This window comes from Mauremys reevesii, linkage group 3 (assembly GCF_016161935.1).
Source record: "Mauremys reevesii isolate NIE-2019 linkage group 3, ASM1616193v1, whole genome shotgun sequence".
Taxonomy (NCBI): Eukaryota; Metazoa; Chordata; order Testudines; family Geoemydidae; genus Mauremys; species Mauremys reevesii.
Window position 1 is genome coordinate 115,681,221 of NC_052625.1, and position 26,917 is coordinate 115,708,137.

A 26,917-nucleotide genomic window follows, 5' to 3' on the forward strand; every position below is an offset into this window, starting at 1 on the left:
TTATATCGAACTTGCTTTGATCCAATGGAGTGCGCAGCCCTGCCCCCCCGGAGCGCTGCTTTTCCACGTTATAGCCCAATTAGTGTTACATCAGGTCGCGTTATATCGGGGTAGAGGTGTATCTGCTTTTCATTCTCCTCTAGAGTTGGGGAGGGGGAGCAGAGCAGTTTGTTTATGTACACGGGGATGTCCCTTGAATCTCCTGAGAGAACTTGATGAAACTTTCATGGAGATACTCTGCAGTCCTCTGCTGAAGGTGTCTACGGAGATCTGCTTTCTTTCTGCCTCTGTGGTAGGACACTTTTCTGTGCCACTCAGTGATACCTGCAGCAGGCATCATTGCAGTAAACAAGTTAGTAGCCTATGGCTCGGGCATTTTGGGATGCCAGCAGCTCCTGTACAATCCCTGCCTTTGTGACCCTCTGATATCAGGAGTGTGATATCAGCTAAAATCACCACCACATATGGAAAATGGGGCCAGTATTCAGTGCCATTACTCTCAATTATTAGACTCTGTGACGGGGCGGGACAGCCCTGCACTGGTACAGCAGGGGTTAACCCTTCTTTGCTAGCAGAGGAAGCCACGCCCAGGAAGCTCTGCTGGGCATGCTCCAACTGGCAGACCGGTATAAAAGCCTGCAGGTCTGCTCAGTCTGGGCTGGCCACCGGGGGAGAAGGATGCAGACCGTCAGCTCCTGCAGAGGGAAAGCCAGTGAGCCTGGACCGGGGCGTCAGCCGAGCTGAGGCCGTACCGGAGACCCTGGGGAGGGACGCCTGCCGCGAGGGACCTACGGGGGAACCGCTCCCACAACACCGATGTCCGGCTAGACAGGGTAGGAAGTGACCCAGGGTGATTGTCGGGACTGACAGCCTTAAAGCTGCAGTACCGCTCGGCGTGTTGCGGGCGGATCCCCGCCAAGTGGGTGGCAAGGAGAGCTTGCCACAATCAGGGCCCTGGGTCGGGGCTCGGTGGAGAGGGCGGGCCCGACTCCCCCGACCCCACCCCTTAAACCCCGCTCCGAAGGGGGTGTTTATGGACTCCGGCCGCTAGGCCGCGCTACCCCGCTCCGAAGAGGGTGTTTGTGGACTCTGGCCGCTAGGCTGCGCTACCCCGCTCCGAAGAGGGTGTTTGTGGACTGTGGCCGCTAGGCCGCGCTACTCCGCCCCGAAGGGGGTGTTTGTGGACTCTGGCCGCTAGGCCGCGCTACTCTGCTCCGAAGGGGGTATTTGTGGACTCCGGCCGCTAGGCCGTAATACGCCGGCTACCAGGGGCCGACAGACAGACAAGGGAGTGGTGTGGTGCTAGGCCCACAGCTCGCCCCTGCCACTAGGGGGTGCTGGGGTACCAGACCCGTCACAGACTCATACAACCAAGCAATTCCCTCCTCATTTCTCCTATCCTTGGTGGGCCATACTCACCAGGGCTAATGCCATGACTGCCACCGTGCACAAGCAATCCCAAGCCGAAGTGAGACTGTAGTGCTTAATACTTGACAGGAGCGAGGGGAGTGACTTCAAAATCTTAAGTTTTTTACTTTCTGTAGTGAATGCACTGACAATGGTACCCCTGTGTTTTATCTTCAGCTGCTGCCACTGTGGCCTTCACCACCACACAACGCCTGAGCCAGATAAGGAAGAAAAAGATGAGGACTTGGGATAACCTTTCAGCAAGATCCTGCAAGCCAGTGCTGCATCAGACCATGAGCATGAACACTGCGATCAGCCTGAAGAAGGAAAGAGTGGTGAGGAGACAGGAGTCCCAGCAGGAAAAGGAGAGAGAGATGCACCAGGACACAATGGGGCTTCTCAAGCAATAAGCACAGATGCTGTAGACTCTGGTGGATCTGCAGATTCAACAATCCAGTGCTTGCCTCCCTCTGCAGCCCACTGAGAACTGAATATTGGGATCTCTGTATACATTCCACATGGCATCAGGGGTCACTGCACTACCCCTACCACTCCACTCCAGGGAACATTAAAGACAATCACATCTTCACGTACACTAACCTCTGAAAGCCATGATTGGTGTACATGTTGCTAAAATGGACATAATGTTTTTTCCCCTTCATAAGTTCTGTTCTCTTAATTTATTAGGTTTTTAAGGTATTTGTTTTAAAATCACGGGTTTTTTCATAGATTTTGTTACAGAATAAAATTCTATTTGGAGCATTATTCATCTTTATTAGTACACAACATATGCCGCCAAGCGCTCAGCAGTTCTGAAAATACCTACTTACCTCTTACTGCACAATGTCACACAACTAATAGGATCATTCACAAACAAAATGAATAGGTGCATTGACAATGTTACATTCCTACATGTACAGCAATCACCATACAATTCCTACCAGGCTACAAAAGCGCAAGGCCAAGTAGAGCACACTATAACACACACTACTCTGGCTTGCTGTTAAAATGGTCTTTCAAAGCCTTCCTGAGCCTTTGAGCTCTTCTAATAGCCCTTGTTCAAATTCAGCAGACAGCCACTCCATCTCCACCCTGGTGGAAACATTTCCCCCTTTGCTTTATGACAGACACAGCAGGCAGTGATAACCATTGGGATATTTTTCCCACTGAGTTCCCATATTGTGAGTAAACAATTCCAGCAACCCTTCAAACAATCAAAAGCACATTCAACGGTCATTTTGCACCTGCTGAGCCAATGGCTGAATTGTTCTTTGGTACTGTCAAGATGGCTGGTATATGGCATCATGAGTAAAGGGTAGACTGGGTCCCCCAGGATCACTATTGGCATTTCAACATTCCCAATGGTAATCTGCCGATTGGGAAAGAAAGTCTCTGCTTGCAATTTTCTGAACAGTCCTGTGTTCTTAAAGATGCAAGTGTCATGCACCTTTCCTGAGCAGCCCACACTGATATCAGTGAAGCATCCCCAGTGATCCACCAATGCTTGCATAACCATAGAAAAGTAGCCCTTTCTGTTGATGTACTCTGTGGCAAGGTGGTCTAGTGTGAAAATAGGTATATGCCCTCTATCGCTCCACCACAGTTTAGGAGCCCCATTGCTGCAAATCTATCCACTACTTCCTGCACATTGCTCAAATCACATCCAGCGGGATGTGATTAATGGCTCTGCACACTTGCATCACAACAGCCCCCACGGTGGATTTCCTGACTCCAAATTGATTCTTGACTGACCAGTAGCCATCTGGCGTTGCAAGTGTCTACAGTGCGATATGCCATTCGCTTCTCCACCGTCAGAGCAGCTCTCATTTTGGTGTTCCTGCCCTGGAGGACTGGGGCAAACTTGGTGTTAGGGTGTCCAGATGTCCCGATTTTATAGGGACAGTCCCGATTTTGGGGGCTTTTTCTTATATAGACTCCTATTACCCCCATCTCCTGTCCCGATTTTTCACACTTGCTATCTGGTCATCCTACTCGGCGTACAGATCTAGGAATATGGCCTTGCACATCTGAAAGTTCTGCAGCCACTTCTAGTCATCCCAAACCTGCATTATAGTGCTATCCGACCAGTTAGTGCTTGTCTTTCACCCAGGAGCGGTGCTCCATCACCTGCAGCTGCTCTGTGTATGCCACCAACAGCCATGAATTGGTTCTCGCTATGTCCAACAGCAATCTGTCCTCCAAGAATTGTCATGTTCCCCACTCATTCAGTTCTTGCAGCTCTTCAAATATTCCAGGAATGTGTGCCCTGTGCTTCCAATGCTCATAACAATAGTGCAGAACTGTGCAGGCTCCATGCTTCTGTCAGAGATGGTGGGCAGTGAGGAGGGCAGAGTAGGTTTGTAGGATTTTCAAAAAAAAAAAAAAGTGTGAAAATTATAGGATACAGGTACCCTTATGGGATGGAGACAGTTGCAAACAGGGAAGTTGACCCCAGGTTCCCAGTCACCCCTGCATGACTCGTTTTGGCCCCATTATGTAAAAGACAGTGCGCTGGATGGTGATGAGTTGCACATGGGATTCCTACCGTTGGTGTATCACATTCTACAAGCACGAGGAAATGCACTGCCAGTACAAGGAGCCAAATATTCAGGTGCACGAATGATGTAGCAACTACGGCGGCTGTATGCCAACGTAACTTGTGTAAATATACGTTTGTATGTAGACATGGCCTAAGTATGAACCCCATTTTACTGATGAGGAAGCTAAAGCAGGGAGTTAAAGTCTTGTCCACACCAGCCTACTTCTGGCAAACATTTCCCACCGTGGTTACAATTAGTACAGGTGAAAGCACGAGCACTAGCCGAAACGAGGCTTTTGCAGCTGTAGATGTTTAAGCCCACTTTATCGAACCTGCTCAGAGCAGCTGTAACTGAAATGGCATTGAGAATGCCAGTTGCTGTTGCATATTGGATAAAAATTTTAAAAGCACCTAGGCTCTTAAGTCACTTGAATGTCAATAAAATTTAGGTTCCTAGGTGCCCAAGTTTCTTTTGAAAATGGAACTTAGGAGCCTAAGGCACTTAGGTGCTTTTGAAAATTGTACTCCTTTGTCTACTCTACCACTGGATGCAATGGTCGGAATACTAACGATTCACTGGTGTGAACAATATTGGGAAATGTTTGTCAAAACCCAAGCGTACAGAAGGTCTCAATCCTGCACTTATGCATATGCTTAATTTTAAGTGCCTGCATAGTGCCATCAAGATCAATAGAACAGCTCAGGTGCTTAAATTTAAGCAGGCTTAAGTGACTTGCCCAAAAACATAGAAATAAGAGCTGAGATTAGAACTCAAGATGGCTTTGTCTAACACTGTTTAAGATTCAAAGGTCTCACTTTGCTAACTAGGCAATTTAGAGAATTCGCTCACTAGCATCCACTCACATCCCAGAGAGGAACCTTTTCAGGAGACCACACACTGGAAGTCAGTTTCATACTGTGTGGTTTTCAGAGACAGCGTTACTCCCAGAATACAGCAACCTTGAGGTGGGGAGGCAAAGGGGGAAAAAATACATGAACTAAAAGATTAATATTAGAAAATAATAGTTATAGAACAACAATAGAAAAACCTTGGCATATGAAAGGGAAAAAAAACAGGCAGTTCTAAATTAAAGATATTTAAAGCATTTTTAAAGCAATTGTAAAAGTTAACCTAAAACTCTGAGTTCAAAGGGACCCATGAAAAAAGCATCTTCAGTAAAAGCCTGTTGAAGTGGAGGAAAACATTTACCGGATGAACCAAACGGAACTGTCCCCTACATGCAAATACCTCACAGAACAGGAAAGAAAACAGGCATCAAGAACTGCTTGGTTTGAGGTTGGGGGATTTAATGCAGTTTAAAAGCCACAGACAATTGACTGCATTGGGAAAGTACAATTTCATTCATTTTCCTGTCCATTAGATCACAGAGCTAGTAAAGATGTAACGATATGGGCATCTTACTAACGCAGAAAAGTATCAGAGTGCAATTATGTAGGTATGCACAGCCTCTCAGCTTCAAATTACTTTGAACTCAGCCCTTGGGGAGATGTGTGGCACAGCTTTCTTGTGCTCTGGGTTTTCCTCATTCAATATTACTGTTTCATACGCTTGCCAATTTCACTTTGGATCAATATAAAAAAACTGCAGTCACCACACACCCAGATAGTGCTATCTAGCTCCCACTTCAGCTACAAACTTCAAGTGAAAACCACCACTCATGTAAAGCAACTGAATAGATTGCTCCTGCTTACTCCTGCTGGCATGCCAGACTGAAAGGCAGAGAGAGAAATTTCAGATGGAACAGTCAGGAAATTCCAAAGTTAAAGGTTCTTATGGCTGAAGTAACTTAGTGTGTTGCCTCTGAGCGTATTTTATAGTGTACACATAAGAATATGAACAGTAACATATGAAGTTATATAATCAAACACCACCAAAATAAGAATACCACATTTGTCCAACGAGGCTGAGTTTGCAATGTTGTACAAAACAGTCATTTCCCAACTTCCTGCCTTTGGGGGCTTAATTTCTTAGCTGTAGCTTTGCATTTAATTTCCCTTCTGTGGGACCCTCCCTGCAAAAAGCAGCTCTCTGGCTTTAGCTTCTGCCCTCCCCTTTGCTAGCCAATTCACTCCTGAGTCCTCTCCCTCCCTCCCTCCCCTCCCTCTCTCCCTCCCTTCCACTAGTTCAGAAGACAGTGGTCAACAAACGTGGACAAGGGGGATCCAGTGGATATAGTGTACTTGGTTTTTCAGAAAACCCTTAACAAAGTCCATCACCAAAAGGTCTTAACCAAAGTAAGCAGTCATGGGATAAGAGGGAAGGTCCTCTCGTGGATCAGTAGCTGGTTGAAAGTCAGGAGACAAAGAATAGGAATAAATGGTCAGTTTTCAGAATGGAGAGAGATAAATAGCAGGGTCCCCCAAAGATCTGTATGGAGACCAGTGCTATTCAAAATATTCATAAATGATCTGCAAAAAGGGGCAAACAGTGAGGTACAAAGTTTGCAGACGATACTAAATTACCAAAAATAGTTAAGTCCAAAACTGACTGCAAAGGGTTACACAGGGATCTCACTACAGTGGGTGACTGGGGAACAAAATGGCAGATGAAATTCAAGGTTGATTAATGCAAAGTAATGCACATTGGAAAACATAATCCCAACTATTGATACAAAAGGAGGGTGTCTAAATTAGCTTTACCACTCAAGAAAGATCTTGGAGTTACCATAAATAATTCTCTGAAAACATCTGCTCCATGTGCAGCAGCAGTCAGTCAAAAAGGCTAACAGAATGTTAAGAGCCATTAGGAAAGGGATAGTTAAGCAGACAGAAAATATCCCAAAGCCACTACATAAATCCATTCTACACCCACACCTTCTGAGAGCCCCATCTCAAAAAAGATGCATTAGAATTGAAAAAAGTACAGAGAAGGACAACAAAAACAATGAGGAGAGATTAAAAAGACTGTGACTGTCAGTTTAGAAAAGAGATGACTAAGGGGCAATATGATAGAGGTCTATAAAATCATGACTGGTGTGGAGAAAGTGAATAAGGAAGTATTTACCCCTTCACATAACACAAAAGCCAGAGGTCACCCAATCAAGTTAATAGACAGCAGTGTTAAAACAACCAAAAGGAACTACTTCTTCACACAATGCACAGTCAACCTATCAAACTCGTTGTTCTGAAGGCCAAAGTACAACTGGGTTTAAAAAAGAATTAGATAAATTCATGGATGATAGGTCCCTCAGTGGCTATTAGCTAAGATGGTCAGGAACACAACCCCATGCTCTGGGTGTCCCTAAACCTCAGATTGCCAGAAGCTGAGACCAGACAACAGGGGATGGATCACTTGATAGTGCCCTGTTCCGTTCATTCCCTCTGAAGCATCTGGCATCAGTCACTGTCAGAAGGCAGGTTACTGGTCTAGACCATTGGTCTGACCCAGTATGGCCGTGCTGATGTCTCTAGCTGGGTGAGATACATGTGAAAAGTAGGGCAGGCTTCTTTTCCCTCTGTGATTAAACACAAATTTCCTGTTGGTCCAGCCTTCATCTATCATCATTAAGGCTAAGATTTTGTCACGGATATTTTTAGTAAAAGTCAGCGACAGGTCAAAGTCAGGGACAGGTCACGGACAATGAAGAAAAATTCACAAGCCTGTAACCTGACCCTGACTTTTACTAAAAATATCCCTGACAAAATGCAGAGCTCGGCTGCGGGGTCCCCAGACCACCAACAGAGGTTGGGCAGCTGCAGGGGCTGCTCCGAGCTCTGGGGGGCCCCACCACCTGTGGGGGCTCAGAGTTCTGGGGTACCCCCACTACCTGCAGCAGCTGGGAGCTTTGAAGGACCCCGGGCTCCTGCGGCGGCTCAGAACTCCAGGGGCCCCACTGCCCTTGGCGGCTCAGAGCTCAGGGGTACCCCCACCACCCACGGTGGCAGGAGATTCGGGGTATCCCCGCCCCTCACGGTGGCCAGAAGCTGCAGCCCCACTACCCACGGCAGCTCGGAGCTGTGGAGGGCCCCACTGCCCGCGGTGGCTGGGAGCTGTGCGGGGGCCCACTGCTGCCAGACGCTATGGCCCCATCGCCCACAATGGCTGGGAGCTCTAGGGGGCCCCTGGCTCCCACGGCCATGGGGAGCTGCAGGGTACCCCCCCACAACAGGCAGACGCTGCAGCTTCTGGCCAACAAGGCTGAATTCATGGAGGTAGCTGGAAGTCACGGATTCTGTGACTTCCACGACCTCCGTGAAAAAATCATAGCCTTAATCATCGTTTAAAAAACAGTATATTTGCAGTTCATAAAAGAATAATAAAGTGACCTCCTGTGGACTGTCAACAAGGGTACCATACATCAGCCCAATAGTTTGAAAGTTTGGGTGATAAAAAGCATTTCAGATTAAGGTGGAAGAAGGGCTGATAGGACTCAAACTCTGCAATCCCAAAATAGCTGGGTGTTTCTGCTAAAGTAATCAGCAGTCAAATACTTAACAATGTTCGATATTTAAAATATTAGAATTTTAGGGGTCACGTTTCACTGAGCAGGGCCCATCCCCACTTCTTAGAGCATTTGCTTCAGTTTGTCTTTCTGTAGATTTAGGAAGATATTGCACCAAATTATTTTATACTTATTCTGACTTGCTATCATTTACAGAATCAAAATGTTCTAAGTCTTGGTCTGATGGACAGTACACTGACCATTCTTTATTCATTATATTTGTTATTTAAGTCTTGGTGAGTTTAATTATGTGCGTATAAAATATTAGGCTGCCTAACAAATCAGCCTAGAACCCAAGAAACCACCTAGAGTGAAGAAGTAATTAGTGTACTGAAAGACCTGCTGTTAGGGGATGTTTACCCAGACATCACAAAAGAAGGTGTATGCTTTTTGAAAGACATCAAGGTGTTATCAGTACGTAAGATGAATTGTTTTTTATATAAAAGCTTATCTATTTATCTTAAAATAATTAGCTTTAAATAATTGTTTGAAATGGGCAGTTTCTTTGAAATGTCCATTGTAATCCTTGATTATTTGCAGGGAATTATGAGGTTGTGAATTAGAAACCTAAATATGATGTGAAAAATGTGTGAATGATGATGTCAATGTCCAGTGTATTGTTAAGGATTTTTAGCACTTCAGGATTTTCGGGAACTATAAAACAGAGAGACTCAGGTTACACAACACACTGATCCTGGATCAACCTGATGAGAGTCACAGCACACTCACAAAGGCTAGGACTCTAGAAAACTGTCAGCTTAGGAGCTGGGAACAAAGCTTTTCCCAGGATATAAAGCAATCTTCTTGCTTAACTTATACTGTAATTTCTACTTACTTTTATACTTATACTGATATTAATGTGGGTCCCATCACGTCCATTTGTCACAGTACTTAAATATGAATTCCATCACCTCTATTTTTCACGAAAGATGGGGCAAAGAAGCTGGTATAGGCTAGTGTGATCATAGGGTGAGATGCAAGGCCATAAGGGTGCTCAGTCTGTTTACACAGAGGAATGGAAATTATGCTTCAGTATCTTGTGGGTCAATGTTCTCTAAATCTTACGACATTTAGCATTGTTTGTGGTTTTGCCTATCTGAGAAAGAATGAGCGACTGTTGGTAAGGGTTGCTTATGTTTTAAAACACTAAGAGATTTACATCCAATCTGCTTTTAACAGAAAGCAAATCAGTCAAAACCATATGCAAATTGTTCAGTACATTTATATGTGCATGGAGCTTTTAGTTACATTTATTAATACTCATACCTGCAAATGTAAAAATCCATTCAGCGAAGGGAAAACCCTAGACCTCTCCATAGGCATAAGGTCCCAGCAGGCAGCTGAACTGCTAGGGTTCCATTGTGCGGAGGAGGAGGTGTGACATGGAGAGACTTAGGCCTTGTCTACCCTGCCACTTTACAGTGCTGAAACCTTCTTGCTCAGGGGTGTGAAGAAACACACCCCTGAGCGCTGAAGTTTCAGTGCTGTAAAGCGTCAGTGTAGACAGTGCACCAGCGGTGGGAGCCGCGTTCCCAGTGCTGGTAGATACTCCCCTCGCAGGGGTGGGTTTTTGGTAGCGCTGGAGAGTTCTCTCCCAGCGCTGGTGCCGCAGCAGCGCTTTAACGTTGCTAGTGAAGACAAACCCTTACACAGGGTATGCACGCATCCAGTGCCCAGTCCTGCCGGCTCCCAGAATGTTGTCACATAAAGAGATTTGAGGGTGGGGCAGGAGGGCTAAGGATCTGCCTCTTTATGGATCCATCATCCCCTACATAATGAGGGTGCAGGATTGCAGTAGCAGCCACTGAACAGCTCTGCTGCTACACTGCAGCCTTGGGTGGAGGATGATTCCTTCATCTCCAGCCCCTTCTAGAAACCTCCGCTACCCCCAGTCCAGCTTGTTGGGCTACATGCTAGGGAACAATTTGCCCCACTAGGTCTTGATTTTCAGAGATGCTGAGTATCTGCAACTTCCACTGGCTACAATTAAGGATGGTGAGTGCTCAGTACTTCAGAAAGTCAGGTAGTCAAAGGGTGGCATAAGGGTGGCAGAATCAAACCTTTTAAGGTTAGATCTGCTGTAGAAAGCAGGCGTTATGCCAGGGGCAGTTTACATGGGTTTTGTTTTTTAAATGTACCTCACCTTTTTCAGGTCAAATTACGAGAAGCACTTTATTAAATTATGCCCTCAGCTTATCGGTGTTAAATAAAATCATATATTTTAAACAAACAGGTTTCGAATACCAAATGAGACCACCACATTAGCACAGTAACGCTTCAGTTTTAGGTCTACTCTTGTGACAAATGAAGTGGGGGGGAGCTCCCTTTTATGGACACCCAGAAGCCAGTTAGCTATAAAGTCCCTTTTGGTGACTGCTTGCTTTACCTGTAAAGGGTTAAAAAGTACCCAGGTAAAGAAAAGGGAGTGGGCACCTGACCAAAAGAGCCAATGGGAAGGCTAGAACTTTTTAAAATGGGAAAAAAGCTTTCCCTTTGTCCCTCTGTTGTTCTCTCTGGGTTCAAGGGACGGGAGAAGCTGGAATGCTGTGTAAAGTTTGAACCAGGTATTAAAATTCATCGTTCATACCTAGAAGAATTCACTTGGGACAGGGAATGTTTAGATAGACGCGATTAGGGTTATTTCTTTTATTAAGGCTTGTGGACTCCTCTCTGCTAATCCCAGATGCTTTTGTGTGCTTGTTACTTTTAAGCTGAACCCCCAAGAAAGCTAGTTTTGGGTGCTTAATTTTTGGAATTGCTCTTTTAAAATCTAGCAAAAGCCTAAGTTCCAGATGTATTTTCTTTCTTTTTGTTTTTAATAAAATTTACCTTTTTTTAAGAACCTGATTGGTTTTGTGTTTTAAAAGGTCTGTGGATATGTTTTTCAATTAGCTGGTGGCAACAGCTGGGTTTCCCTTTTGTTGTTTTCTTTCTTGGCTTCCCCAAGGGAGGGGTGGAAAAGCCAAGGGGCCTCAGGGAAAACTTTCCAAGTGAGTTTTTCCAGGATTTGCAAGAGGCAGTTTTTCACTTAGGTGGTGGCAGCAGTCAAGTCAGAGAAAAGCTGTAACCTTAGGAATTTTTTAGTGGCCAGTATTAATTTTTTAAATCCTTGTGGGCCCCCACCTTCTGCACTCAAAGTGCCAGAGTGGGGAATCAGCCTTGACAACTCTAAACTGAAAATTCCACAATAAAATGTCATTTTTTTCCTGAGCTCTGACATTACTATACATTTTTTAAAATTTGCGCATCCCAGTTCAGAAGAGTGTCTTAATAGGATTACGTCCATTTAATAAGATTGTCACCAATAGAATATTTGAAGTGTATCCCCAATGTGCTATGCAGTATTATGTATTATGTATTTAAGTTGTCTAACCTTTTCATTAACAAAATTCTTCCGGACTTTGAGGTTTGACAGTGGGATAGTCTTGGCATTAGGGAGCTACCTTCTGCTGGTCCCATGTAATCAGTGCAGATTTGGCTGTGATATGAGCTACTGAACATTGTCATTTCCCTTCTGTGTTTTACTTACTACACCTTGTTCTCGGCCTGCTGCCAAAAACTGTGAACATTCTATTAACACTGCACGTGCACTACCCTTCAGGTGGCCTCAGAGCACCTTTAGATACGACGCAGACAAAATGAATCTTCCTCCTGTTTCCCCCCCCATTAAAATACCCTTTGGCTTAGGGGAATATACACTTGTCCATGTGCATTACAACAAGATCTTTAATTACATGATCACATACTATTTTTCCCACAAGATCCTGCCTCATTCACTTTACTGGATGGACCTGCTATAGTGATGAATCAGCACTGTGTAATGAAGGAGGCCCCTCTGGCATCTCTGCCACATTTACTGAAAAAGATGGAAGGTGTGTAGTGAATGGGGCAGGGAATTATAAGAAGAGAATGGATGGCCTTGTGGTTAAGGAAAGTTAAATGCCACCCTGCAGAATTGGATTCGATCCCTGCCTTAGCCTTCCTATGTGATGCTAAACCAAACTTTTGACAAAAGTTGGCCTCTAATTACCGTATGTGTTCCCCACTTTCGGGGTGCCCAAATTAAGACACCTTATTTTCAGACATACGAAGCACTCACAACTGCAGCTTTAGTCAGTGGTCAGCCCATCTGGTCATGAGACAGAATGTGGTGTGGAGGAATGAACACAGGGTGGTGAGTCACGCGGTTCTGAGTCTGAATCCTGGCTTTGGCCGTCAACTCAGTGTATGGCTTCAGAAAATCATGTTACCTTTCTGTTTCAGTTTCCCCTCTGTAGAATGGGGCAGTACACTAAGGGTACCCTGAGGGTATGCCTACACTGCACATGGGAGCATGCTTGCCACCGCAGATAGACAGGCCTGCACGAGCTCTGCTGGACTAGTGTTCTAAACATTGTCAGCATGTGCATAGCACAGGCAGTGGATAGGGCTAGCTGCCCAAGTGTGTAGCCAGACGGTCCAGAAGGGTTTGTACCTATTGGGTTTCTGGGCCGCCCGCCCAATGCTAAAGGATCCCCCGCAAGCCTAAGGGGAGGATCTACAGGACCTCAGAACCCAACTGATTCCGAGGGACAACTAATAAAAGAACAGGGACAGGAGTGCGGTCAAAGGGTCATAAGAAGGGAGCCTGACAGGGACACCGAGCAGAGAACCCCGGACAGCGCCCACTGCTCCTCGAAGGTGTCAAGGGAGCCAGTGGACGCCGCCCAGAGGAACTCTGCCCGGATGCGTCAACAGACAGAGGATCGGAACCAAGCCCCACAGTCACAGGAGTCTCCGTTGGCCAACCTCCTCTCCCTGGGTGCATAGATGGCCATTTTAGCCAGGGCGAGGAAAAGGTTGACGAGGAGGTCCCGCGACTTCGTGGGGCCACGGATAGGGAGTGCATAGAGAAGGAGGTGAGGTGAAAAGTGCAGCCAGAAATGTAACAGTATATTGGTGAGGAGCCGGTATAAGGGCTGCAACCTGGCGCACTCTAAGTAAACGTGCGCCAGGGTCTCCCTCGTGCCGCAGAAGGGGCAGGTGTCTGGGACAGGGGTAAACCGCGCCAAATACACGTCCGTGCTCACGGCCCCATGAAGGAGCCGCCAACTGATATCCCCAGCAGGCCTCAGGACCAGGATAGAGTATAGGCTGGCCCACCGGGGCTCCTCACTCTCCAGAGGTGGCAGGAGGTCCTGCCACTTTGTGTTGGGGCGGGACACAAGGGTGAGGAAGTGAAGGGTGTGGAGCACGAGCGTGTAGAGCTGCTTCCTTGGCGCGGTTTGTAAGCGGACCGGCTGCAGATCGTGCAGCCGGCTTGCAGAGAAGGGGCGGGGCGGCCGGTCGGGTCCACGGGGCAAGGCCGATGAAAAGGTCCGGAGGGCCCGGGGTGGAGGGTGGGCGGGGCGTGCCCTCTCGCAGGACCCGGTCGAGGTAGGCCCGAGCAGCGGGCGGCAAAGCGGCCTTCACCTCCTGTAGTACGCACCGGGGAGTACAAGCAGGGGCGGCTCTAGGCACCAGCGGGCCAAGCGCCCGCTTGGGGCGGCGTCCTGGGGAGGGCGGCATTTGGCTCCGGTGGAGCTCCCGCCGGCATGCCTGCGGCAGGTCCACCGGAGCCCGGGACGAGCGGACCTTCCGCAGGCGTGACTGCGGCGGGTCCCGTCTTCCCGCGGCTCCAGTTGAGCTCCCGCAGGCATGACTGCGGCAGGTCCGCTCGTCCCGGGCTCCGGTGGACCTGCCGCTGGCATGCCGGCGGGAGCTCAACCGGAGCCACGGGAAGAGGGGACCCACCGCGGGACCGGGGAAGGGCGGCGCAGCGCTCCGCGCTGCTTGGGGCAGCCTACTTTGTAGAGCCGCCCCTGAGTACAAGGTCTGGAGAGCCCCATACGCCGAGCGAGCGTCGGGGGATCCAGCCAGTCTCCCCGGTCGTAGTCCAGGAGGTCTCCGACCCTGGTAGCTTCTGCCAGGACCAACCTCTGGCATCTTCAGACAACTATCCACAATGACTCCAAGATCTTTTTCCTGATTAGTTGTAGCTAAATTAACCCCCATCATATTGTATGTATAGTTGGGGTTATTTTTCCCAATGTGCATTACTTTACATTTATCCACATTAAATTTCATTTGCCATTTTGTTGTCCAATCACTTAGTTTTGTGAGATCTTTTTGAAGTTCTTCACAGTCTGCTTTGGTCTTAACTATCTTGAGCAGTTTAGTATCATCTGTAAACTTGCCTTCCTCCCCCCCTACCCCCCATGCCAGGAAACAGCTGATTGGGAGGGAGGGGGAGGTCCTGCTCAATGCGGGTGGGTGGGAAGTGCTGGGAGCGGGCAGGGTGGGGGGCTAGTGGGGGGCTGTTGACATATTACTGTGGCTCTTTGGCAACGTACATTGGTAAATTCTGGCTCCTTCTCAGGCTCAGGTTGGCCACCTCTGTAATAAACTGTGCAATCTTCTCCCCAAGGATGTGGTGGCAGTTCCCTAGCCTGGGACATTTAATAATAAACCAATCAAAACACTAGAAAATGTACTGTGGGGAACAATCCTGCACTGGGAGAGGTCTTAGGTAAACTAAAAGGAACTTTTCATTTCCACTTTATGATTCTTTCCTACAGAATCAAAAGGTGCAACAGCTATTCCTTTTTGGTTCTGATACGTCACCTACTGGCCTCTAACAGTAACAACAAGATAACATCATATTCCTTCTTCAAATATACTACTCTAAGATTTCTCATTCCCATGTCATATTTGGAACCTCTTCCAAAGATAGAAAATGTCAAAATCAATTCCTTCTAAGAACCATCTCCTCCTCAAAATCGAACAGAAAAGCAACAGTGCCTAGTTAATGTGTATCTCCACACCCTTTAGAAGCTGCATTATACTCATCCTAATGTAAGAAGTGGCATTTGTGGAGTCAGTGAAATTATGCTGACAGAAAATATTACATATTACACTTAAATCTGTTAAGGGAACTGACATTCAAAGTGAAAGAATGAGAAAGTCACTGTCAGCATTTACAAATTAACATGCAGATTTACATGTTTGCCATGAAGATTCATGGAGTCTAAGTAATGATTTATAGTGAGATGTGGTGCTCTTCCCCCTTCTCCCCAACGGCAATAAATAAAGAAGGCTTTACGACCCTGTAAACCATGAAAGGGAGATTATTAAGAGGACAAATTTCTGCTAGACTGACAGACTTGACCTTTCTAGACTCAAAGCACTTGTGATAAAACTTCCATTAAGCCATGTTATATATTATGCATCCACAATCACATTAGCACACAGATGAGGCAAACTGCAGTGCCATTAATACATCTAATACATTTCTTTCTTTTCCACAGAAGCACAAAGGTGTACTGGAAAAGCATAAACTATTACTGAGAAAGAATCTCAGAAGTACCACTCAGAAACCATTAAATGTTAAAGGTCTAAAGTGTAGAGTTACATTATATGGATATTCCTCAAGCTAGCAGCAACAACAAACAAACAACAACAAAACATACAAATGTACCCAACACTAGATATATGGATAGGCAGAAGAACAAGTGAGAGTGAGGTTATTGGGTTTAGTCAAAGCACTTCAGGGCCTGTCTAGAGAATACTGGTCAAAACTACATTTAGACTGAATGAAGTATGGCACGGACACTCTCCATTAGCCTGCTTGTTAAGGAAGTCCTGTGATACTTCAAATAAGCATGTGAATTGTTTGCAGGATGTGTGTGTACATATTATTGACTAGGCAGAAAGTATCCCCTTATTGGTAGGGCCCTGTGTGTTCTGCCACTGCAGAATTCCTGAATACACCCCTTTGTACAGAACTGCACTCTGGGATCTAATTAGCTTTTAAATTAATTAATTAATTAATGTTTATAGCCCTTATGGTTGTGGAGATTACTTTGAAAATGTTAAGTAGCGTAAGGGCATATCTACACTTAGAACACTGCAGTGATGCATCTGCACTGGTGCAAATGCACCACTGTAACGCTTCAGTGAAACACTACTATGCAGATGGGAGAGCTTCTTCTGTTGGTGTAGTTAATACATCTCCCTGAGAAGCGGTAGCTATGTTGACAGGAGAAGCCCTCCCGTCGACATAGCACTGTCTACTCCAGGGGATAGGATGTTATAACTGCATCGCTCAGGGATGTGGATTTTTCACACCCCCGAACGACGTAGTAATACTGATGTAAGTTTATAGTGTAGACCTGAAAGGTCACTTTTCAAGCATACCAGTCCATTTTAAACATCTCATCACATATGAGACAAATTTTGTTAATATAAATTCAATCTCTGCATTCTCAGTTTACTCAGATTAAGATGCTAAAAGCTCTCCGTATAAAGGCTCAGGGGGCACATTTTTTGCTGGAAAGAACCAACTTGCAAAGACATTCTTAAGAGAAAACGATGGCAGGGAATGTGACCACAGAAGAGCCTTAAAGGAGTACAAGTGTACAGGGAGAGAGGAAAGGAGCATCATGATGTTTATATTCCTAGCAACTTCATTTTTGTGTTTGTCATGTTTTTCCAAGGAAGTTCCAATAGTTCTTCAATGTTTCACAAAAACTCTGAAACACTAAAACAAATTCCAGCCATTTCACAAAACTCAGAACTGCTCCAGATTGTCATTCTCTATTAAAAATGATCCTTTAAAGAAAGGGTTAAGATTTCATCTAAATCATTTTAAGTAGAAACACTTTTAATAACCACAGTATTTACTTTGCTGTCTTTCAATTATTTGTCAGTTATAAATACTTGCAAAAAGGTTTGCCAGAACAACTAAACAGAAGTAATTTAACAGATTTATTCTTCAATCCAAACACTTCAGTGTTCTTATACTAAAGATACTATTGCAAATATATTGTTGATCTGAGGCAGTACTCAAGATAAACTGAAGTACAATTTTTTTTAAACATCTAAATTGTTGATCTCTTTGGGTCCAGCTCTGCCAATGCTTTACACACAAGGAATTTTGCTTAAATGAGTGAAGTTACCAACAAGCAAAAGAATTTACAGGATAGGGTCTTTAAAAAAAAAAAGTCACAAATTACCACAGAAGAGCTTGGGTTAATGTACAACAGCGATTCTAAAACTGTTGATTAATCTGCACCTGCTGCTCACAAGGCGCTAGCTTCTTTTTGGTTTCTGATTTTTTTATTTCAATGCAGGATATTCAGAGTGAAGTGGGTTTTCATGAATGTGCAGGGCACAAATTGTAACAATATATCACGTAACACAAAAGGGTCATGTCTTTATGATGTAAAATGTACAATACTCTTTTTTTTTTAGAGACAGCTTTGTGACAGCAAGTCCTCACAAAACAGGACTGCTGTGATGCCATGTACTGGCACCATAAATTAACCATTAGTTAATGGTTACTTTTTCTATCAAATTCCCACTACAACATTTGGAAGCCAAAATATATTATCATAAATCATATCTGAAATATATTTGTCCTGTGACTACAGAGGTGTTAACAGGCCACTTCACCTTGAACAGTCCCTTAGAATATGTGCTACTTACACTAAATTATCTGTTCGATCTTGTATTTAGCTGTGACACTCTTAGTACCTTTCCCAGACCTGAGGAAGAGCTCTGTGTAGCTTGAAAGCTTGTCTCTCTCACCAACAGAAGTTAGTCCAATAAAAGATATTACCTCACCCACCTTGTCTTTGAAATGATTTAGGTAGGGTGATCATACGTCCTGTTTTGACCTGGACAGTCTCCTTTTTAACCTTTGGCCCAGACGTCATGACTTTTTTGCAAAACTGGGCATTTGTCTCGTTTGCTCTTGCCCTAAGGGGGTGCAGAGGAACGTCTGGGCAATAGCAAGTGGGACAAATGCCAAGTTTTGCCAAAAAAGTTGTAACATCCGTGACTTCAGCTTGGGAGAGCAACACCACCAGGTGGTTCAGGCCAACCCAGTGCAGTGGGGCTCAGGCAAGCAGCAACGCCAGGTGACGTGGGGTTGGCCCGAACCGCCTGGCACTGCCACTTACCCAGTGTCCCGTTTTCAGTTTAGGGAAACATGGTCACCCTAGATTCAGGGCATGTAACAAAATGTAATCCAGACCAACAGACTGGACGCTACATATGGACTCTTAACTTGCAAACACTTAGATGCGAGCTTAACTCAGAGGCACAAGCTAAACTTTATTTCAATAGGATTATTCACATGTGTAAAATTAATAAGTGATTGTGAGACCATGGACATTTTTTTTAATCATTTATCAATGTCTCAGCGCCATATCTTCTCAAGACTGTGGGTGGATTGTTTTAAACACTTATGTCACGGCACTGCAAATAGAACAGGACTTAAATTTAAAAGCAACACCCTTCTAGATTGGTATATATTCGGTTGTCAGTATGCAAAAAAAAAGAAACTGAAAAACTATATTGAATATACACCATCAATTTAAAAAATACAAACCACATGTCTAAAAATGTTTAACCCTATTATATAGTTACAAACATCACCTAATATTTCCACAACGGAAAAGGACGAAAATTATTTCTATCTTTTCATTTGTTTACTTCATGATATTGACAGTACATTGTCTACAGTCATTTTCTCCTGTTTGCGTGGGCATTTCACGCAGAAACAGGGAAAAGAAAAATGATTATTTTTTTTTAAATTAAGAAACCAGTGATTGAAACACCACAAAAGCTGGCAGAAGGGAACTAGGCTATGTCTGCATTATGAACTAGGGGTGTGGTTTCCCAGCTCACGTGACAGCTCTCATCGAGCAAGCCAAGTATACATAGCAGTGTAACAGTGCTAGCACTGATTGGTATGTAGTCAGCACGGCTCAGCTGTTCCTCCACTGCCACTACCTGTGCTACTGTGGCTACACTACTACTTATACTCATGCTATCTCAATGACAGCTAGCGTGAATATCCGTAAGTGAGCAGGGGAATCACACCCCTAGCTCATAGTGCAAACATAGCCTTGGGGGCAGGTGTAGTACCTGAAACTATTTTAACTAATTTTTAGATTTTACAAGATTTCAAGTTGACTATCCCTTTAAGGAATACCTAAGTCAATCACATGAGAAAAAGATATTAAGAACTACCAAAACAATACTGTGTCAAAATACTGTAGTGCTAACATCACTCACCAGTATTATAGTATCTTTTCAGCTCTGTGCGCCTGATATCTTTTAGTTGATTATATTTTTTCTTTTTCTTCTCTTCTTCGATGACACACTCCTCCTTTTCCTCAGCAAGTTTGCAGTTGTCTTCAGAACTGATTTGCTCCAAAATGACCTTACTGCCATCATCCTTCCCAATCTGAGTTCTGGAAGCAGTGGTTCCACGAGAATTAGTAGTGACTGTCTCAGCATTTTGTTTGGCTTGCTTTTTCTTTTTCAACCTAGATAAAATACAAATTACAAAAAAAAGAGAGTGAGATGTGGTCTCTTACTGGGAACTGATTTGGCCAATCTTGTTTCTGCAAATGAATTTATTATATGGTCTCTCTCTCTCTCTCTCTCTCTCTCTCTCTCTCTCTCTCTCACACACACACACACACACACACACACACACACACACACACACACACACACACACACACACACACACACACACACACACACACTTAGGAGTAGGGGGGAAACAAAGCATGGAGTAATGTTTTCTAGATGAGACATGGGATGAAATCAAAACTATTCCAGTTCTAAATGTATTATAACACAACAGCTAAAGTTATAATTTCACAGTTGACTGCCTCTGCTTTGGTGAGCTAGCTTGTTTTGATATAAACTTGTTATTTATTTACATTTTGTTCAAGGTTATTTATCAGCAGCCACTCATACTCTGTTCTATAAAGATTGTTATACCACCCTCACCACCACCAGTTTCTGAATGCCTATTGCATTAAGCAATATAACTACGGTTCTCTCAGGACTGTTCATACAGGGCAATGTTCTCAAGCTGTCACAGTTTCTACAAGAGAAATCTTAATGCCCTGCCTGTAACTCTCTACAAAATCTTTTATCACAAGAGATTTTTTTTTCAAAAATGCCTTAAAATATACCCAAAATGAGAGATATGTGGCAGGTGTCACAACTGCTGTTCCAGTCGCCATCTTTGGCACTCAATTTCAGTAAGAACAGTGCTTAACTGAGAGATCATCACAAAGATTATCAATGGTAATGTAATCCTTACAACAACCCTCTGTTACCACTGATTTACAAATCATTGACACAAACTGTATGAACAGAAAAACAACTAACCTCAATGATCTTTCCCTCTAGTGCATTAATAGCTTTTCAGTTACAGGGATACTAAGGAGGATGCTATATGTTGTTCTCTGCAGCTGATAACAGTCATTATGTATGTGCATTGAGAGAAGATAGCCATAAAGCTACAACTATTAAGGATCCATTACAGTTATGAAAATGTTTCATGAGCTTGCACAAATGGAATAGGATGGGAAGGGAAAACTCAACATACATACAAGTATCAGGGGGTAGCCGTGTTAGTCTGTATCCACAAAAACAACAAGGAGTCCGGTGGCACCTTAAAGACTAACAGATTTATTTGGGCATAAGCTTTCGTGGGTAAAAAAAACTCACTTCTTCAGATGCATGGAGTGAAAGTTACAGATGCAGGCATTATATAATGACAAGATCTAAATCTGGTGCAAAAGCAGCAGTACACTATGATCAGATTGCAGACATATGGCTATACAGTACTCAGTCCTTGGGTAAACTTGTGCAAAGCTACTGTCTATGCTGAAATTGCAACCTCTTACATCATGGTTGATCTTAGCTCCAGACTCTTAGTGACTTGCATTTTCTGCTCTGGAGAAGGTGATGACCTTTATCTGTGTGTGTAAGATTGCATCACTTTTAGGGAGACCTGAATCATCTGGTTCAGTAAAAAGTAAAACTAACAACAGCCTACTAATGGCCCATCTACAATTCAAACCCACCAGGGCTGTAGTTTTCAGATTCACAGTTTATTTATTTTTATCAAAACCAGATGAGCAAGTTTTGAACTGCGTATGTACAGTCTCAAAACTAAGAAAATGGTAACAGAAAATTACAGACGATTTCTCACATACACCCACCAACTAACTTTAAGAAACCCTCAACATGTACACTGATCCTCAGAAACAGAGGGTCATATAAAGGACACTATAAACAGATTCCTCCAATTAATGTTTTCTTATAATATTCTTGTGTCCTTATTTAGATAAACTGTAGTTAATAAAAAGAAAAAGACAAAAACCAAAGATTATCAGGCCTGTTCTACAGGCGGTAGCAATGGCGAAAGCAGTAGCATGAATACAGAGTTGATGTGGTTTTTTATCACCACATCTAACCCTGAGTCCTGAGCACTGTACTATAAGTGCATGATTCATACCAGTCTGGCACATAACTTCCTTTGCAAATGGGATTGTTTAAGAAAGACACCGTAAGATTAAAAATAATGGCCAAATTTTCCAAAAATGACTAGTCTTCTTACTGAATGCGGAGTGTGCCAAGCCAATTTGAGGCAGCCTCATCAGCGAAGCATAGAGCCTTCAGACCACCGTCAAATCTGGGCAGAAGGCAGTGATTTGGGGTGAGTCACATTTTGAATTCCCAATCTTTGACACCTTAGAAGGGCTTGCTTTTCAGATAGTGCTGAAAAGCAGAGCCTTTTAAGGTGTCTCAAGCTTGGCATCCAAAAACTGAGACACTACAAATCAGGAGTCACTTTTGAAAATCCTGGTCTATATATTTAAAAAAACAACAACAACAAAAAAATCCCTTTGCCTGGGCTAGCGACACTACCTAGCATTATACACAACAGATTATTAAAAAAATCTCACTTTCTTTTTTCTCTCTATGACTTTGTTTACTATTTGCATTTCTCTCAGCCTGGCCAATGAAAAACGCTATACAAGTGCTACGTATTATTATTATGCACTAGCACAGTGCAGCAGAATGTGTTTGCAACTCTCACCGTTACACGCCTAGCTTCACTTTTGACCCCTCTCTAGTCCCTTTGGGTATGTCTACACAGCAACTAGACAGGCATGGCTGGCCCATGCCAGCCAACTCGGGCTCATGGGGTAGGGCAGTTTCACTGCTTTGTGGACTTCTGGGTTCAAAATGGAGCCTGAGTTCGGGGACCCTTCCCCCCTCACAAAGTCTTAGAGCCCAGGTTTCGGCCCAAGCCCAGAAATCTACACAGCAATGAAACAGCCCCCAACCCTGAGCTCCACAAGCCTGAGTTGGCTGGCATGGGCCTGCTGCAGGTGTCTAGTTGCTGTGTAGACATACCATTTGAGTGCATGCATTCAGGTGAGTAGCCCTGAGACTTCACTTCACTCAAGGTGGAATCCTTCAGTTCTCCAACTCACTGCTCAGCAGGTCTGACTGGGACCAGCTGCCTGTGGTTCTTCCCATTGGGAGTAGTGGTGAACACAGTGACCTAACAGAGCCTTTTCAAAACAGAAGTATTGTTTAATCTCATCAGGAAGAACAAGGCCTAATCAGAGAAAAGGGTATATAACACAATAAAAAGTCTATATGCAGGTCTATGTTACCTAAAGAATAAGCGTAGTTTATCCCAGACACTTCAACCTCTTGGGATTGGAGTTTAGTCTGCTCCCCAGCAGTTTGCTGCCTACTCTCCCCAGTCCTTCAGAGACTATCATAAAATCATAGAATATCGGGGTTGGAAGGGACCTCAGGAGGTCATCTAGTCCAACCCCCTGCTCAAAGCAGGACCAACACCAACTAAATCAGGGGTTCTTAAACTGGGGGTTAGGACCCTTCAGGGATTTGTGAGGTTATTACCTGGGGGGTCGTGAGCTGTCAGCCTCCACCCCAAACCCACTTTGTCTCCAGCATTTATAATGGTGTTAAATGTATTAAAAAGTGTTTTTAATATATTAGTGAGGGTCACACTCACAGGCTTGCTATGTGAAAGGGGTCACCAGTACGAAAGTTGGAGAACCACTAAACTAAATCATCCCAGCCAGGGCTACCTTTTTATCCATACAAAAATCTTTGTTCCAGTTTTTCCTATGTGGAGTTGGGATCCCCCTGTGGATACACTTCAAAGCACTAAGTGTAGTCAAAGCGCCAGCGCTGGGAGAAAGCTCTCCTAGTGCTGTCCGTACTCCACCTCCGTGTGGGGAATAACGGACAGTGCTGGGAGCCGCGCTCCCAGCGCTGGGGCTTTGACCACACTGGCGCTTTGCAGCGCCGCAATTTGCAGCGCTGGAGAGGGTGTGTTTTCACACCCTGCTGCAGCGCTGCAAATTTGTAAGTGTAGCCAAGCCTGGGACCCGGCCCACTCTGCCAAACCAGACTGTTGAGCTCAGCATGGTTAGAGGTAATGACACCTGCATTGTCCTTTAAGTATCGGTAAATGGGAGGCTATCTGAAGTTATTGTCCTTTTTCTGGGTACATGCCACTACCTCCTGCTTGAATTAATCCCTTGTAATCAGACAGCAAACAACACAAGAACCATCAATAAGATGGAACATATAATATTCATTAAATATTACAGATCACTCCCATGTCCTTCACAGCAGCCACTCAGGGGAAGATTTATTTAACAAAAAATGTTTCCTTTGGAATAATTTGATAGAAACATTTTTACCGTTTTCAATTCTGCAGAACTTTTTCTTTTTTTTGTGAAAAAACAAAACTTGGTGCCAGATTTGAACCCCAGAATCCAATCCAGAAAGTTATTCTTAAAATACATTGAGTATGAGCACTGTACGGCAGGTTTCTGTGGTTAAACAATAGACTTTGGAACAGCAGTACATGACCTTTCTGGTGAATGAATAAATTGCTATTACAGGAGATACCTGATTAGCCACATCACACTAATGGATAACCTATCATGTTTCATTGGGCAGGCTGGGAGAAGAGAAAAGATGCCTCTCAGCAGACAAAAAGAGTTTTCGCTATGTGTATTTCCATGACAATAGAACCCACATCACTCAGATGAGTGTCTTTCACAGCTTTCTTTGTACTTAAGCACCAAGAAAAGTATTTCATATAAGGCAGTCCTGACACGCAACACAACTATTTTATTTATTTACTTACTTACAGGCATCTCTGTAGTGCTCCCACACCATGGCATTTGCACACCGTGGCATCTGAGTAACAACTGATATTCTATTTCCCACGTCTAAATGCATAACAATGATTTTCAAAGCCAAAGCCTCCAGTCTCCATTGGTTTCCACCAATTTTGATGAGGGGGGGTTGGATAAATTCCCACTAAAATAAGGGAAAGATTCATATTGATTCCTGTATGAGTTAGCTATGGTTAATTTGCTGGGGGGTGGAGGGGAACCTTATAAATAGAGCTAAGGGAGCAGAAAAACCCTTACAATTCCTTTTTTGATATTATATTATATATCTATATCTATATATAATAAAAACAGAAACCCTCTTCCATTTTCACCCTCCATACATATCAATTAACAAACAAATAAAAAATCAGCCAACTAGAAACAACTTCCCTTTAAGCCCTCAAACAGATATGGAAAGAGAAAATAGGGACAAACTGCTATGTTCCCCAGCACAGATACAGCAAAGCAGGATAAAAAAAACTTCAAATACTCTTGCTGGAAGGTTGCAATGTAATATTACTTTTACTATTAGAATCCAGAACAATAACACACAGTAACCAAAATCAGAGAGAGAGAAAGCAGGTTGCTCCCTAAAACAAAGAGGCACAATTCACCCCAACTTACTATGTAGGCCAGGGGTAGGCAACCTATGGCACATGTGCCGAAGGCGGCACGCGAGCTGATTTTCATTGGCACTCAGACTGCCCAGGTCCTGGCCACTGGTCTGGGGCGCTCTGCATTTTAATTTAATTTTAAATGAAGCTTCTTAAACATTTTAAAAACCTTATTTACTTTAGATACAACAATAGTTTAGTTATATATTATAGACTTATAGAAAGAGACCTTCTAAAAACGTTAAAATGGCACGCGAAACCTTAAATCAGAGTGAATAAACGAAGACTCGGCACACCGCTTCTGAAAGGTTGCCGACCCCTGATATAGGCTGTCTGTCGGCAGACTGAGTGCTGCTAGGCCAAGATCTCACATGTCCCTGCAGAGCCCCTAGCCCACAAGCGGAACCAGAAAAAAACCTTGATATTTATAGTGTCAGCTTACAATTTTAACACAGCTCTTAGTAAATCACACAAACCTTCCCTCTTCATTTCACTTTTAATGGACATCCTTTTTCCACTGGGAACAGTTCCACAATGTGCATCCTGTAAAAGTTTCCTTGGCAACTGGTATACAATCAGCATAACATCCTGTGGCACATGCACATTATGCTCCACAGATGGAGTCACTGGAAATCCAGCAACATGCATATAGGCAGTAAGGTGTTTTTTGTTTTTTAAATTAAGCCAATAGCCATTTTAAATCACTTAAAAAGAATCTTTATCTATTTGTGCCCCCACATGGAGACATGAGATTAATATAATAAGAGTATTATCTTAATTACTCTGTATCACCTCACAACAATATAATTAAAAGAATACTCATCCTAACTATATTAATCTCACCTCACCACAATATTAATGTTAATTCTCCTCTCTAAGAGGAGTCCCCCATAAACTTTACACTATCCAAATATATTGCACAGAATTATTCTATTAGAAGCCTACATTAGATTTCACTAGACAGACACTTCCCAGGCTTTCCACTCTAGCCTGCCCAACATCTCCCCTTCATTCAGCTCAGTGCCGCCGCAGCTCAATCAGCTCTGGGCACAGCTACCCTCTCATCGGATCTGATGTAATCTGATGAATAAGTGATTTCAGGCTAAATAAATTATAGCTGCTTGCAAAGCTAAGGGAAGTCAGATGCTTTGCCAAAGCATCACGCCTTGCTCCAGACTTCCGTTGCGGAGCCAGCAATCTTTCTTTTCAGATCAAAACTGGTGCAAACAATTCATCTTGGGTGAAATGTCTTCATAAATCCACGTATCAGCCACCCTGCAGGAAAACAGCTCTCTGAAATGGCAACAAGTGTCCACACTGATACATATCCTGCAGCAGAAACAGAAAAGCCAAGAAGCTTGGTATTCCTATGCTTAAACTGACTCAAGGCAAACTTGGGGGCTGGCACACTATTTCGTACTTTATTTAAAATAATGAACATGTTCAACTACCACTGAAACACATCTATAACAATAATCTCTACTAGCTCTTTCAATTTTCAAAACAAACCTTATTGTAATTCAGTTAAACAAACTCAATTATCTATTAAAATGACAAAATATACTATGTAAGAGAATAAATTAGCAGCATAGATCATTACAGGAAATTCCCTCTTTAGCTGAAATTAATTACTAATCTGCAGAAACAGTCTTCACATAATTTGATTTTTATTTTTTTATCATTTTGATGGATACTGTTTGTTTTTAAGCTTTTTTGATATTTATACATTTAAATGTTTACAGCTGCAAGGAATTGGGAGGATGTCAGACAACAAGGGTGTCAGAAAATAATTATTTAGTAACAGTAGACACAGATTCAAAAAGT

At 43.8% G+C, this 26,917-nt stretch overlaps 1 protein-coding gene and 1 long non-coding RNA gene across 4 annotated transcripts in view; one reads left to right on the forward strand and one right to left on the reverse strand.

Annotated features, from left to right (window-relative positions):
* Positions 1–26,917, reverse strand: part of NCOA7 (nuclear receptor coactivator 7) — a 144,799-nt gene that overhangs the window by 62,240 nt on the left and 55,642 nt on the right. For all 3 annotated transcript variants that reach the window (XM_039529709.1, XM_039529711.1, XM_039529708.1), the window contains exon 3: positions 19,510–19,763. In XM_039529709.1, coding sequence (XP_039385643.1) covers positions 19,510–19,763 — 254 coding nt within the window. The remainder of the gene's footprint in view (positions 1–19,509; positions 19,764–26,917) is intronic.
* LOC120400758 lies at positions 672–2,644 on the forward strand. The gene is made up of 2 exons (XR_005596048.1): positions 672–833; positions 1,585–2,644. It is a non-coding gene; the product is annotated as an uncharacterized LOC120400758 (long non-coding RNA).